This window comes from Trichomycterus rosablanca, chromosome 4 (genome assembly GCF_030014385.1).
Source record: "Trichomycterus rosablanca isolate fTriRos1 chromosome 4, fTriRos1.hap1, whole genome shotgun sequence".
NCBI lineage: Eukaryota > Metazoa > Chordata > Actinopteri > Siluriformes > Trichomycteridae > Trichomycterus > Trichomycterus rosablanca.
In genome coordinates, this window is record NC_085991.1 from 36,055,424 (window position 1) to 36,072,447 (window position 17,024).

At 40.0% G+C, this 17,024-nt stretch overlaps 1 protein-coding gene across 2 annotated transcripts in view; it reads right to left on the reverse strand.

Annotated features, from left to right (window-relative positions):
* Positions 1-17,024, reverse strand: part of adam19a (ADAM metallopeptidase domain 19a) — a 228,234-nt gene that overhangs the window by 99,155 nt on the left and 112,055 nt on the right. For both annotated transcript variants that reach the window (XM_062994232.1, XM_062994231.1), the window contains exons 4-5: positions 16,479-16,554; positions 2,236-2,312 (exon numbers count right to left, since the gene is read on the reverse strand). In XM_062994232.1, coding sequence (XP_062850302.1) covers positions 2,236-2,312; positions 16,479-16,554 — 153 coding nt within the window. The remainder of the gene's footprint in view (positions 1-2,235; positions 2,313-16,478; positions 16,555-17,024) is intronic.

Below are 17,024 nucleotides of genomic sequence, written 5' to 3' on the forward strand. Positions count from 1 at the left end.
GATTGGCTTGTTGTTCATACAGTGTGGGACCGGAGCCGGGACCTTATAACTAATGTAATTACGACCTCTGCTGGCTGATTGATGGTGCCTGCAGGAATAATGCATCATGGTGTGGCTCTCTGTACACAAAGCTGATCTGCATATGAACTCACCTAGTGCAGGCTTTTGAAGCTCATGGCTTTTGAAGCTTCTGATAGGCTACTTGACAGTATTTTAAGGCCTACATTCAAAGCCTTCTTGAATCTGTGCTTGACATCATGGGAAAAATCAAAAGAAATCAGCCAAGACATCAACAATTGTGGACCTCGACAAGTTTGGCACATCTTTGGGTGCAATTTTCAAATGCCTGAAGGTGCCACACTCATCTGTTCAAACAATAATATGCAGGTTTAAACACCATGGGACCACGCAGCAATCATACAATTCAGGAAAGAGTCTCATTCTTTCCTATAGAGATAAATTGTTTGCTGGTGTTCTTGGATTGATTTGTATTTTTCCTTAACAAACAATGTGATATAAACATGTGTACATAAACATGACCTACAGGTCTTTCAACAAAAAAGAAGCCACTGCTCCAAAACCGCTATTAAAAATGTCAGGTTAGAGTTTGCACGTGGGGACAAAGATCTGACTTTTTGGAGACATGTCCTCTGGTCTAATGAAACTAAAATGTAACCGTTTGGCCATAATGACCATCGTTATGTATGAAATAAAAAGGTGGAGGCTTGCAGGCCAAAGAACACCATCCCACTTGTGGAGCACGGGGGTGGCAGTATTATGTTGTGGGGGTGCTCTGCTGTGGCATGGACTAGTGTGCTTCACAAAACAGATGGCATTATCACAATGGAAAATTGTGTGGAGATACTGAAGCAACTCAAGGCAGACATCAGGCAAGTTAAAGCTTGGGTACAAACGGGTGCAACAGTGACACCAAGCATACCTCCAAAATCGTAGTAAATTGGCTTAAGGACAACAAATTAAAGGTGATTAAGTGGTCATCAAAAAGTCCTGATGTCAGTTTCATAGAAAATTTATGGGCAGATCTGAAAAAGCAAGTGTGATCAAAGTGGCCTACAAAGCTGACTCCTAATCTGGCCAAGGAGGCTGCAGACTGACACGTGCAGTGGCCAGCTGCTTCTTTAGACCAGCAAGCAGTTGTTTTAAACGATTTAAAGGAAAAGCTTACACTGAGTACGAGCCAATAATAACTGGCTAGCCATCTCTCTTGACTCCCAGATCAGACCATCTAATAATGTAAGAAGCCTTGGTGTTGTCCTGGATAACCAACTGACCTTCTCTCCTCGTGTAGCCAACATGACAAGATCGTGCCGGTTCCTCCTCTACAACATCAGAAAGATTCGGCCATTTCACTCCATGGAAGCTACTCAGATACTTGTGCAGTCACTTGCAATCTCACGGTTGGACTACTGCAACTCCCTCCTGGCAGGTGCTCCTATGTCCACTATTAAACCCTTGCAGCTCATTCAAAATGCAGCTGCTCGCCTGGTTTTTAACCAACCTAAACACTGCCACATCACCCACTGCTGCGTTCTCTCCACTGGCTTCCTGTAGCTGCACACATTCAGTTTAAAACACTGATGCTTGCCTACAAAGCCAAAAATGGACCAGCCCCAAGCTACCTTCGTGGTCTAATCAAACCTTACTCTGTACCACGCAACCTCCGAGCCACTAGTCTCGCTCAACTTGATCCTCCACCCAGGACTAAAGGAAGACAAGCATCAAGGCTCTTCTCTGTACTGGCACCCAAGTGGTGGAACGAACTTCCTCTGTCTGTCCGAACATCTGAGTCTCTTGCTGTCTTTAAAAAACGATTAAAAGCCCACCTTTTTACTAAGCACTTAAGCTGACTTGTACTTACTTACTAACAATCTTTCATTTCTTTTAGCAGATTTGTGTTCTTGGACTGTTGTCTACTTAAACTAGAGTAAGGTAATGTTTACTATGGAAGCACTTCTGTAAGTCGCTCTGGATAAGAGCGTCTGCTAAATGCCGAAAATGTAAATGTAATAAACCAACAAGAAATAATCAAAGACTTAAGAGTACAGATGACCCAGTCCATGTAACCAATAATCTTTTAACGTTAACACAATGCAATACATTTCCAATTACTTTGCTCAAGGTACACTCCTGTGGAACAAGACCAGATGACTTGAATTCAACATTACTGTGGCCTTATGTTGAACCGAGTATAATTGAATTACATCTGGTACCTACCTCACTCCAGAGCATGTGCTCAGTGCAACCCAGGATGAGGAGTAACCCCTGACACCCCCGTGGTAAAAGCAATGATCCTAAACAGGAAACACAGAAGGAGACATTTAGTGAACCAGACTTAAGCAGATATAGGAATCAATGTTTTATTATATGACATTATCTAGACCAGTGGTGCAGTGTCCCAGTCATAGGGTGCTGGGCATGTCCTAAAATTAAGAGAAGATTTACTTCTATACTTAGGTCAGACACTGTTTTTTTTTTTTATTGAATTTTAAGGATCATTTTACTGTATGCAAAGCTCTCAAGTTAGATTTATTGATTTTAATAATGCCCTAATTTCTTTTTTATAGCTTTAAGTAGACTTTACTTTGCACAAGACAGTAATCATTTACATTTTTGGCATTTAGCAGATGCTTTTATCCAAAGCAACTTACAGTATACAGTCTAAGCAATTAAGAGTTAAGGGCCTTGCTCAAGGGTCCAACAGTGGCAACCTGACAGTGGTGGGGTTTGAATCAGCAACCTTCTGCTTACTAGTCCAGTACCTTAACCATTAGGCTACAACTACCCTAATCAAGTCAAGTCAAATTTATACATATAGCACTTTTACCCCTTTTTCTCCCCTTTTTAGCGCATCCAATTGTTCAATTACAGTGTATCACAAAAGTGAGTACACCCCTCACATTTCTGCAGATATTTAAGTATATCTTTTCATGGGACAACACTGACAAAATGACACTTTGACACAATGAAAAGTAGTCTGTGTGCAGCTTATATAACAGTGTAAATTTATTCTTCCCTCAAAATAACTCAATATACAGCCATTAATGTCTAAACCACCGGCAACAAAAGTGAGTACACCCCTAAGAGACTACACCCCTAAATGTCCAAATTGAGCACTGCTTGTCATTTTCCCTCCAAAATGTCATGTGATTTGTTAGTGTTACTAGGTCTCAGGTGTGCGTAGGGAGCAGGTGTGTTCAATTTAGTAGTACAGCTCTCACACTCTCTCATACTGGTCACTGAAAGTTCCAACATGGCACCTCATGGCAAAGAACTCTCTGAGGATCTTAAAAGACGAATTGTTGCGCTACATGAAGATGGCCAAGGCTACAAGAAGATTGCCAACACCCTGAAACTGAGCTGCAGCACAGTGGCCAAGATCATCCAGCGTTTTTAAAGAGCAGGGTCCACTCAGAAAAGACCTCGCGTTGGTCGTCCAAAGAAGCTGAGTGCACGTGCTCAGCGTCACATCCAACTGCTGTCTTTGAAAGATAGGCGCAGGAGTGCTGTCAGCATTGCTGCAGAGATTGAAAAGGTGGGGGGTCAGCCTGTCAGTGCTCAGACCATACGCCGCACACTACATCAAATTGGTCTGCATGGCTGTCACCCCAGAAGGAAGCCTCTTCTGAAGTCTCTACACAAGAAAGCCCGCAAACAGTTTGCTGAAGACATGTCAACAAAGGACATGGATTACTGGAACCATGTCCTATGGTCTGATGAGACCAAGATTAATTTGTTTGGTTCAGATGGTCTCAAGCATGTGTGGCGGCAATCAGGAGGAGTACAAAGATAAGTGTGTCATGCCTACAGTCAAGCATGGTGGTGGGAATGCCATGGTCTGGGGCTGCATGAGTGCAGCAGGTGTTGGGGAGTTACATTTCATTGAGGGACACATGAACTCCAATATGTACTGTGAAATACTGAAGCAGAGCATGATCCCCTCCCTCCGGAAACTGGGTCGCAGGGCAGTGTTCCAGCATGATAATGACCCCAAACACACCTCTAAGACGACCACTGCTTTATTGAAGAGGCTGAGGGTAAAGGTGATGGACTGGCCAAGCATGTCTCCAGACCTAAACCCAATAGAACATCTTTGGGGCATCCTCAAGCGGAAGGTGGAGGAGCGCAAAGTCTCGAATATCCGCCAGCTCCGTGATGTCGTCATGGAAGAGTGGAAAAGCATTCCAGTGGCAACCTGTGAAGCTCTGGTAAACTCCATGCCCAGGAGAGTTAAGGCAGTTCTGGGAAATAATGGTGGCCACACAAAATATTGACACTTCAGGAACTTTCACTAAGGGGTGTACTCACTTTTGTTGCCGGTGGTTTAGACATTAATGGCTGTATATTGAGTTATTTTGAGGGAAGAATAAATGTACACTGTTATATAAGCTGCACACAGACTACTTTTCATTGTGTCAAAGTGTCATTTTGTCAGTGTTGTCCCATGAAAAGATATACTTAAATATCTGCAGAAATGTGAGGGGTGTACTCACTTTTGTGATACACTGTAGCATCGTGCTTCCTCTCTGTCTATGCCGAACCCTGCCCTGACGGAGGTGATTGAAGCTAACCCGTATCCCCTCCGAAACACGAGCAGCAGCCAGATGCATCTTTGCCACCCACACATTGACGAGTTTGGCGCCACCTAGCGTTGCATGCGGAGAGACACACCCTAAGTGCACCCCCTCCCATCTCTGTGTAAGCGCCTCCAATCAGCCGGCAGAGAACGCAACCGCATTCTGACAGAGAGAGACCCACATCCGGTTCTTTGTCCCACCCCCCACATGAGCAACCGGCCAATCGTTGCTCATATAGCCACTCAGCTTCGAACCGGTAAAGCAAGGCTGGATTCGATACGACGCTTCTTAGAATCCAGCCCTGGTTGCAGCGCGTTTCTTTTTACCGCTGCGCCACCTGAGCGGCTACATATAGCACTTTTTACAATGAACATTGTCCCAAAGCAACTTTACAGAATCCAGGACCAACAGACAAAAAAAACCCTATTGAGCAAGCCGAGGATGACAGTGGCAAGGAAAAACTCCCTTAAAATTACAGAAAGAAACCTTGAGAGGAACCAGACTCGGCAGGGACCCATCCTTTAATCAAACTATCAATGTTACATGCACTTTAGTATTCCATAGGAAACCTTAAAAGTCTACATGAGTTAGTCTGTATTCAGATTTGTCAGACAGGTAGCATAACCTGTAACATGTCACACTTTTATGTTTGAAGTTAGTATCATCTATGTATTTAAATCAAGCAGATTATTATTAAATAATCTGTGGCACCTGTTTATCCTAAAGGTGTTCAGTAGGGTTGATGCCTGGGCTCCAAGGAAGCAACTGGGGTTCAACACCAAACTTATCAAACGTGTGTTGAGTGCAGTCATGCACGAACAGAGAGGGCCAAACGTTTGCCACAAAGCATACCATTTATTCTCCTGTCCACCTTCTTCAGCCATATATGGAATAACTGGTTGGAATAAGCATGGTAGCCTGGCTTCCTCTTTTTAAGGGTGTTCTTAACAGGTGGCATGAATATGGATCTACTGTACATCCTTTTCATGCAATCTTTCATGCTCATTCAGGGCGGCATGGTGGCTCAGTGTGTAGCACTGTTGCCTCACATCAAGAAGGTGTGGCCTTTCTGTGTGGCTTTTGCATGTTCTCCCCATGTCTGCGTGGGTTACCTCCGGGAGCTCCGGTTTCCTCCCACAGTCCAAAGACGTGCAAGTGAGCTGAATTGGAGATACTAAATTGTCCCTGATTGTGTTTGACATTAAACTTGTGAACTGATGAACCTTGTGTAATGAGTGATTACCGTTTCTGTCATAAATATAATGTTAAACATAACATGATGTTAAAATCCTAATTAATAAACAAACAAACATGCTCATTCTGTCATTCACTCATTTAGATACCCAAGCGCGCATCTCGGCATGTCTAGCAGATATCGCGTTATGGATGTCAGCTCATCACCTTAAACTTAACCCCAGTAAAACTAAGCTGATATATATTCCTGGAGATCTGTCTCCATGCCAAGACCTAGTTATTTATTTTAATGATTCCAACCATCTGATGATGTACAAAACCTCAGTATTATCAATCAGCCCTAATGCTGCCACATGACCCCAATGCTGTGCTCTCTTTACTGGCATCCTGTAGCTGCCTGTGTTTAATTTAACAATGGTGCTTGCCTACAAAGCCAAAAATGGACCAGCCCCGACCTACCTAAGAGCTTAACAAACCCCATTCTGTACCACATTTTCTTTGATCCACAGGTCTGGCTCGTCTTGATCCACCAATTAAAACTCCAGGAAGTCTGTACGAGCACCCAGGTGGTGGAATGAACTTCCCCTGTCTCTCGCTGTCTGATTAATGATCCTCCTCTTTACAATGCACTTAACTAGAAAGTAACCCTATACATACTAATCTGTCTCTCTCTAAAAACTCTATCTATAGAACACATACCTTGTGTTCTAAAAGAGTTTTAATGGATTTGTGTTTTTATACATCTTGTGTTTGTTTTTGAGTTAGTAAATGTTCACTGAGGAAGCACTTCTGTATGTCGCACTGGATAAGAATAAATGTAAGTGGAAATGACAATATTTAGTATGATTGTATGACTGACTGAAAAACATTATCTTAATACAACCAAATCAGAAAAAGTTGGGACAGCATGGAAAATGCATATAATAAAAAAAAGCTGAATTTCTTACATTTACTTTGACTTTTATTATATTGCAGACAGGATGATCCTGAGATATTTCATGTTTTATCTGCTCAACTTCATTTCATTTATTAATAAACATCCATTTCTGCATTTCAGGCCTGCAACACATTCCAAAAAAAGTTGGGACAGTAAAGCATTTACCACTTTGTAATGTTGCTATTCCTTTTCACCACACTTAAAAGACGTTTTGGCACTGAGGATACCAAGTGATTTAGTGTTTCAGCTTTTATTTTGTCCCATTCTTTCTGCAAACACGTCTTAAGATGTGCAACAGTACAGGGATGTCATGGTTACATTTTTCCTTTCAAAATTCTCCACACATTCTCTATTGGGGACAGGGCAGGACTGCAGGCAGGCCAGTCCAGTACCTGTACTCTCTTCCTCTGCAGCCATGTCTTTGTAATGTGTGCAGCATGTGGTTTTGCATTGTCTTGTTGAAAAATGCATGGACGTCCCTGGAAAAGATGACGTCTTGAAGGCAGCACATGTTGCTCTAAGATCTCAATGTACTTTTCTGAATTAATGCTGCCATCACAGAAGTGTAAATTACTTTAGCCAAGGGCACTGACACAACCCCATACCATGACAGACCCTGGCTTTTGGACTTGTTGCTGATAAAAGTGTGGATGGTCTTTTTGTCTTTGGTCCAGAGCACACGGTGTCCATGTTTTCCAAAACATGCTGATTCATCTGACCACAATACGTAATACGTAAATGTAAGTAACACTGCATTTTTATTTTATTTGCCTTTTCCATACTGTCAAATACTGTAATTAGGAGGGGTGTCTACATACTTTTGGCTAAATTGTATATTTATATTTATTACTTGTAATCCATTTAATCTAATACCTTCACTTTGATACCTGCATAATAAGAAATCAAAGCTCTTAATTCACTCAGTTACCATAAAACCTTGTCTTCATTATGTGGTGATGCAGATGTTTCCTTACATTTTCCATACAATGTAAATGAAACATCTGTGAATGAAAAACAACAACAAATTATATTACGTTCTAGACAAACCTCACTTTGTCTGCAAAACCCAGTTGGTCTGCATTCTGAATACAGATGTGTGCAAATTTTATGTTGTCACACCTGTCATAACAGAGAAGTAATGTGCACATAACTCCACTGTAAATACACCCTTGGTAATTAAAAAATTTAAGTTTAATTGTGTCTTTAATCAAGGAAGTCCATAAACTTTGCTGAACACGTGTTCTCCTGGACTAAAGCTGGGCACCTCTGGTAGAGAAATGTTTTTGAATAGAATCGTTTTGGAGTGAACAATAGCTGTTGTAGTTGTGAGACTTGTAATCCATCCATGGTCTCTCAGCTTGAACGGAACAGGATACTATTATCCACCTTTTAGGCAAAATTCTCACAGTGATCACACTTGAAGACTTCTACTAACGTTTGAAAAGAAAAGCACCACCGAAATTTCCCTGAAACAGGTCAAGTTGTGTGCGAGTGTCGGTCCTGGCTATTAAAGAGCTCGTCGGAACGATCAGACCGTGAAATTAGCTCATTTATTTAAACAGAGAGGAAGCAAGCCGGGACACTCATGCAGAGCGGACACACAAATCAATTGTCACAAGAGATACAGGCTGACAATCCAACCCGGTGACTATTTTCATTGGCTGTTCTACCGGCATTGTACCGGCCAAAGTGTTGCTCCAGGTTCTTAACATTTTCATTTTACATTTACACACTTATAAATATGATTGAAAAAGGACTGCAGCATTAAAATTTAATTTCTGTCTAATCCTTTTGGTCACCATTCCCTAGTTCATCACGTTTAAAAAGGATCTCGCAGTTTCAAACCCTTTATTGTAATCATTTATCTTACTAAATAATAATAATAATAAAAAACAGTATTTTGGCTTTATGATTGAGGTTGTTGTTCTATTGAAATGTCTATATTGAATTCTCCTCTAACAGGTCTCAGTACATCACTTTATTTATGTTTCCTTCAATGATATTTAATGCTGCGTTACCACTGACAGAGAAGTAGCCCTAAATCATAATGCTCCAACCTCCATACTGAACTGTAGATAAAGTGTCCCCCAAACATCCCAAGCTGAATTATTAATAAAGAGTTCTGCTTCTGTTTTATCAAAGTACATCGTTCCAAAGCTGCTCTGAGTCATCTAAGTGCTCGTGTGCCACTTTTAGATATCCATCTCTGTGCTTCTATTTTAGAACTTTGGTGAAGATGATTGTGTGCAGTGCTGGTAAATGCTTATTAATGTGCTTTGTAACTGTTGCTCATGCTGCCTTTCAGGTTATCCTGCAACTCTTTTCAAATTACCTTATTATTATAAAATGCAGGTTGTAAATCTTGTTTCTCACCTGTGCATTTTGACACAGCCTCAATGTGATACACATTTTTTTTTTACAACCCCAAATCCCAAGAAGTTGGGACAGTACGGAAAATGCAAATAAAATAAAAATGCAGTGTTCCTTACATTTACTTTGACTTTAATTTGATTGCAGACAGGATGAACTTGATATATTTCATGTTTTATCTGCTCAACTTCATTTCATTTGTTAATAAACCTTCATTCCTGCATTTCAGGTCTGCAATACATTCCAAAAAAAGTTGGGACGGGGGCAAACTAAATAATGATGTGATTCCAAACAGGTGATGTTAACAGGTGATTGTAACCATGGTTTGGTAGAAAAGCAGCATCCAGGAAAGGCTGAGTCTTTAATGAGCAAAGATGATCAAAGGATCTCCAGTTTGTCAACAAATGTGTGAGAAAATGATTGAAATGTTTAAAAACAATGAACCTCAAAGAAAGATTGGAGGGAATTTGCATATTTCTCCCTCTACAGTGCATTATATCATTAAACGATTTAAAGGTATCGGGAGGAATTTCAGTGCGTAAAGGCCAAGGGTGCAAGCTTAAGCTAAACGCCTGTGATCTTTGGTCCCTCAGATGGCACTGCATCAAGAACCACCACTCAACAATAGCTGATATAACCACATGGCAAGAGATTACTTGGCAAACCTTTGTCAAGCACTACAATACAGAGTTACATGCACAAATGCCACTTAACACTTTACTGTGCAAAAAAAGAAGCCTTATGTTAACCATGTTCAGAAGCGGCGTCGACTTCTTTGGGCTCAGAGGCATCTAGGATGGACCATCACACAGTGGAGACGTGTATTGTGGTCAGATGAATCAGCATTCCAGGTCTTTTTTTAAAAATATGGACGCCGTGTTCTCCAGACCAAAGACGAAAAAAACCATCCCCACTGTTATCAGCAACAAGTCCAAAAGCCAGGGTCTGTCATGGTATGGGTCTGTGTCAGTGCCCCTCGCAAAGGTCATTTACACTTCTGTGATGGCAGCATTAATGCAGAAAAGTACACTGAGATCTTAGAGCAACATGTGCTGCTTTCAAGATGTCGTCCATGCATTTTACAACAAGACGATGCAAAACCACATGCTGCACACATTACAAAGGCATGGCTGCGGAAGAAGAGGGTACGGATACTGGACTGGCCTGCCTGCAGTCCTGACCTGTCCCCAACAGAGAATTTTGAAAGGAAAAATGCGACAACGGCGACCCCGTACTGTTGCACATCTTAAGACGTGTTTGCAGGAAGAATGAGACAAAATAAAAGCTGAAACACTAAATCACTTGGTCTCCTCGGTGCCAAAACATCTTTTCAGTGTGGTGAAAAGGAATGGCAACATTACAAAGTGGTAAATGCTGTACTGTCCCAACTTTTTTTGGAATGTGTTGCAGGCCTGAAATGCAGGAATGGATGTTTATTAATAAATGAAATAAAGTTGAGCAGATAAAACATGAAATATCTCAGGTTCATCCTGTCTGCAATCAAATAAAAATCAAAGTAAATGTAAGGAACTCTGCATTTTTATTTTATTTGCATTTTCCATGCTGTCCCAACTTTTTCTGATTTGGGGTTGTATTTAGGATTATGCCAATATACCAAAAAAAACTGCAAGGGTAGTATGTGTATCCCAAACCTAGTTTAACCTGAGTCCTGGATTCAGAGGAGAGCATAAATAAAGTAATGAGAATTTAAACGCCTACATGCTGAAAAATAACCAGCAATGATCCTTAACGACTTCTGAAAGCTTTCATATGAGGCTGCCGTGGTAAAGCATCTGACTCCTGTAAGCTCAAGGTCACACACTCGGAATTTGTGTCAAAGGAAGAAAAAAGAAAAAAAACTTTTTAAACTTTCAATTTTCTAAACTCAAAGGAGCCAAGAAAACCTGTAAAATATTTGCCTACAGTTGTGAATCCAAGCAACAAGCCTCTTCCGAGAAAATGTTTTAAAATAATAATATAATTTAACTCCGACTCAGAGGCGTCATTACAAGCTTTCCTACAAATGCAGTCAGAGTAGAAACCTAATTATTTGGTACTTTTGGATCATTTAAAGCAAAAGACAATAAGCTGCTTTGCGCACTGAAAATGCCATATTACCATTAAGAGGAAATGAAGTTTATTCAGTGTACACATCATGATTATTTTATGGTGGATTAGAATTATAAACTGGGTAAACATGAGCTGTCTGGGTCAGCAGCTGTCCTACAAACCTCTCTCTCTCATTTTATTTTAGAGTCATCGCTGATTGTATTATAAAAATGAGCACATCTTATTATTAATAACTGACAGCTCCCAGTTGGAAGCCCCACATCTTATTACATGTATATTACCGACAATTCAGACCAGTAAAAAAAAAAACCTTGTGCCTGGCCCTGAGCTATGTGACTGAATTTAGCAGCTTCAGTTCCTCTCTGACTTCCTTTTAACAGCTAAAGCAGATGTTTCCTAATAGAGCAAGGCAGTGCACTCGCTATGAAATAATAAGTACCAGTGAAGGGTGCACTGTGTACTTCCTGATTTGCTTTATGACAGCAAATGAGAAGAGCTTAGCATAACTAAAGCCTGACAAATTCACTTCAGTTTTAGTAATAAGTGTCTCACTGACTATAAAAACAATACAAACACTGCCATATGCAACATTTCTCTGATTTCTTTTGATCTATGTAGTTAACACTACAAGTATCCAATTTATCAGCTCCACTTACCATATAGAAGCACTTTGTAGTTCTACAATTACTGAATGTAGTCCATCTGTTTCTCTACATACTGTTTTAGCCTGCTTTCACCCTGTTCTTCAATGGTCAGGACCATCACAGGGCCACCACAGAGCAGGTATTATTTAGGTGTTGGATCATTCTCCACTGACCACTCACCGTCCACTCTATTAGAAACTCCTACCTAGTTGGTCCACCTTGTAGATGTAAAGTCAGAGACGATCGCTCATCTATTGATGCTGTTTGAGTTGGTCATCTTCTAGACCTTCATCAGGAGTCACAGGACGCTGCCCACGGGGCGCTGTTGGCTGGATATTTTGGTTGGTGGACTTTCACAGTCCAGCGGTGACAGTAAGGTGTTTAAAAACTCCATCAGCACTGCTGTGTCTTATCCACTCATACCAGCACAACACACACTAACACACCACCACCATGTCAGTGTCACTGCAGTTCTGAGAATGACCCACCACCCAAATAATACCTACTTCGTAGTGGTCCTGTGGGGGTCCTGACCACTTATAATGACAATAATGTCTGGAGACACCCGGCTGGCCAATAGCTTCAATGAGGTTTGTAGACTGATCAAAGTAGTAGTGGGCTAAAGCAGTAGACCGCTACCCCCATTGAGCACATTTTGTTTTGATTATTTGCCAGAGAACATGTTGCCAGTCAGTTGGTGAAACTGTCTAGATGTATGAATGTTGATTTCACCGCAGTATCTAAACAATATCATGTAATTTTTGTTTGTCCCGTTTTTTTTTTGTTTTACAAATTGCTTACATTCAGCTAGGGATCAGTTAGTCTTGGCATCTATCCATTTATGTTTTCATTAATGCCACATAATGCCAAATGTCATACTACACAGTGGTTATGCTGTACCTGGGATGACAGTTTAAAATATTGGCAAAAATGCTACAGTATATCGCCAAAAGATTGTGGACAGCCCAACTAATTATTTACTTCAGGTATTTTACAGAGTGACTCGGGCTTACAAATCTCTGAATGTGTTTGACTGGCCCAGCCAAAGCCCAAACATAAAAGCATAGAATATGTGTGAAGAGACCTGAGGACAGCAGTTCATAAATGCTTTCCATCCAATCTGACTGCTTGAGAGGATTTACAAAGAGGACTCGCAGCTGTAATTGCTGTTAACGGGGCCTTTACAAACTACTGAATATAGGGTCTGAGTACATTTGTGAATAAGAGATTTCAGTTTCTGATTATTAATAAGATTTTTTAAAAACTCTTAAAGCATGTTTTGAAAACAGCCCCACATTTATATGTGTATTCATCACCATGTTTTGAGAGATCACATATAAGATGAACAATGGCTGCATTTTTTTCTTTTTTTTCTTTACTTAAACATGTTTTGGTGAGTGGATAAACTTCTCATCTGAGCATGTGCTTTAGTGAAAGGATAAGAGTCAGAAAAATGTGACATTTTGAAAGATTTTTACAAATGTGCTTACTTGATTTTAAATAGTGCCAAATAATATGAGCATTTCACTTAAATTGTGTTGATTGAAGGGCTGGGCAGTATATTGTAAATATCGATATATTCGATTACACTTTTTACATGATGTTAAATGACCATATTCGATATATCGAGTATGCATAGAATATTTGAGATATATTGAGATATTTGACCATTTGAGATCGTTTCAAACACAAAAGCGCTGCGCGGAACGCTTTTGCTTCGCATTTGAACATTGGAAACTGAGTCATTGAGTCAATGAGTCAGAAACGACTCTTTTCAGATGAATTATTGATTGAAATCGAATCAGAAAACTGTGCTCCTATCTATGGTAAAGATTCATTCGTTTTGCTCACTCTGTGGGCAGAACAACTCTGGAATGACCAGTTTCAGCTTTCAACCGCGACAGCCGAGAGAATAAATTAAGTTAAATGATCTAAGACGGTTTTCATTAGTTAGGTGGATAAAAACAGTTAAATATGGATTTTTATATTCTGGAAATATTCTGGAAATATACAAGATGGCCTCCAATGTAACCTGCGGTTATGATTTTATGCTGCTGTGTGGTTGATCTGGGTCGCGGTGCTGCTGTTTACCGTGTGATTTCATTTTGCAATGATAGCAAAGCATCATCAAATATTAAACCTTGTAATAACGTTGTAAAAATACAAAATATAAACACTGTAATTAGTCAGAATTTATCAGAACTACAATGTTTTGTGTTTTTAAGATAACATAAACAACATAAGGTAAAATATGAGCAGTGGTCTGCCATTGTACTTTAAGTTTACATTATATCGTATCGTATCGTATATCGCCACTTCTCAAAAGCATATCAAGATATGAGTTTTTTAGCCATATCGCCCAGCCCTAGTTGATTGTATGATTTATAATAAAGAGACATTGTATTAAATTAGAGGAAAAATACAGGCATTTTCACTGGTGGTCTCAGACTTTTGGCCCCCATTGATTTTAGGTGGTAAAAAGTAATTTAATAACTTTATGATAAATGTGATTCATGCAATTAATGAGTTTATTAGTCTGTAACAGGTTATTAAACAAACAATAGGCTGATTTATGCTTTGAAATAAATCATTTATGATTTATAATTCGCTCTTATGACAAGCAACATTACATACAAATATATGTGGTATATATTTACATGCAGGTGGTAGCTGGCATGGATTGAAAAACTAACTATTATTTGTAACAGAAGTTTTAAGAGTGAATTGACATTAACAGTTTCTGTTTTTCCTTGCGGCTGCTCCTGTATTGTCTTTAAGGGTCACTACAGTGAATCTGGATTGCTAAATTGGCACAGTTTTTTAATGCTGGATGGCCCGCTTCAGTTTAGGGCTGAAACGATTCCTCGAGTAACTCGAGTAAATCGATTACTAAAAATCATCGATTCAAATTTTTTGCATCGAGGAATCGTTTAATCCGCACAACCATATACAGCTCACGGTGTTTTACACGGACGACTTTCACTTTTGCGCAGCGTGTTTAACGCTGTGTGCAGGTGACGTGAAGAATCTGAGGGCTGCGTCCCAAATATCTTAAACATAAACAGAACTTAACAGGACTTAATCCGGGTTCTTTTTGCGGACAGTTTAATGAACACTACGTATTTGGACACGTTCGCCGCTCCTGCGAACTGAACGTATCAGTTTAGGACGCAGCCGAGATTTGATAGCGCGGACTGCAAAATATAGAGAGAAAATAGCGAACAGGAGGAGACTGGACAGAGAAAACCACAGAAAGTTTGAGATCATTTTAAGCTGATAAAACTAAAACTCAGTATAACATCCACACCATCAGAGCGTCGTGTTTACTTTGCTCATGTTTACTGACTTTACTTCATTTCAACCACCACAGGCTTTTATGAAGATTTAGGCAAACACACACACACACACACCAGATCTACCTCATCTAGAGACACAATCCTGACAGATTTTTATCCCCCTACAAACACCACAAAACCTCCCAACATAATATTAAAGCTTTATGTTCTGTGTGAGCTGTAGCTGAAAATTAGAGGCTTATGTTTATGTATTTTTGTTTATTATTATTTATGACTTGATGACCTGATGTTTCAGGTTGCCTGTTTACATTTTAAAAGTAAATTGATTTATTTTTGATTTATTTATTTTTGCATTTAAAAAATGTTAAACTGTCCTGTATGCAAGGAATAAAAATGTACAGTTTGGTTTAAGAAACATGTCTTATTTAATCTAATATGTATTTGTTTTTGCTCTTTGTTAAAGCAAAAGTATTTCTTATCCGATTACTCGATTAATCACTGGAATAATCGATAGAATACTCGATTACAAAAATAATCGATAGTTGCAGCCCTACTTCAGTTTATCCGGGCTTATAACCGACCCTGCGAGCGCACTGACAAGTGCCTCTCTCTCTGTGCCACGCGCCTCTCTCTGGGAGCACGTTAGAGTGTGTATTTGCTCTCAGTCTCATGACTGCTCTCCAGTTAATGATCCACAGCACCTTCCAAAGACTAGGTTGTTTGACCCCACACAACCCAGACGTAGCCAATCATTTCTGTAGATGTTCGACCGGCAAACTGGCCTTAAACGTATAAGTATTTAAATTCAAATGTGGCATTATAACTGTAATCCACTGTTATAAATTCTATTTAACCTTAGCAGTTATAAATCCTGATAAGTGTTTTTAAGGATGCTTGTTTTTGCTGAGCTTATCCTAAAATGATACACAAGTGATTCCACAGCACTGCAAGGTAGGATGTTTTGCCTCCATTTTTACATTTTGAATTGAGCTTGGCAATTACACTTCATCAATGAATGACAGGAATCCGTTAACTCTTCACACCTTTCTGCACAAGCATGCAATAAACCGGCCCAAAAAGTGCACCGTGCAGCAAAAAATACAAAATAACAGTGCCGACGTAATACAGAGGGAATACCAAAAGCTGCATGGTTAATACCCGTAAACAACAGCAGAATAGATCTCGCTGACAGCAGAGCAGGTTTTCCGTGATGCCGTTCAGCATTAATGGCTGTGTAATGAATGAGTGTAGAGCATGTAATGTCCTCTAGACCATATTCACGTGGCCTCACATTGAAATGACGTCCTTGGGAGGAAGATGGTACACAACCAGTGACAGAAACCAATTAAACAAGAGTATAAATCTTGCTTACTGTGTAATTGTTGGTAAGGGTTACAGGCTGGTTGTCTTCATAGTGAGTCGCCGTGAAATCTTTAGCCAGAAGTTCTCTACAAAACAAACACGATCAACGTAAATGATTAATGAGCAAACTGACATGAAAAAGCTCAGCAAATAGATCGAAGTGTTAATTTCCCTTGTAAAAGAGGGGAAACTAACTTCCTTTAAAGCAGATGGCCAATAAAGTGGCATTCTAATCTAAACAGCTTTCATTAAATTTTAATTATTTTTTTCTGGACTGATAATGTTTTGCAGACTATTCTGTCACAGCTTTTGCCAGCCAAGTTAGTCACACTACAAGAATACCTCCTTGTTTATGCACTCACTGTCCATTTTATCAGCTCCACTTACCATATAGAAGCACTTTGTAGTTCTACAATTACTGACTGTAGTCCATCTGTTTCTCTGCAATGGTCAGGACCCCCACAGGACCACAGAGCAGTGGTATGTTAGTGTGTGTTGTGCTGGTATGAGTGGATCAGACACAGCACTGCTGCCGGAGTTTTTAAATACCGTGTCC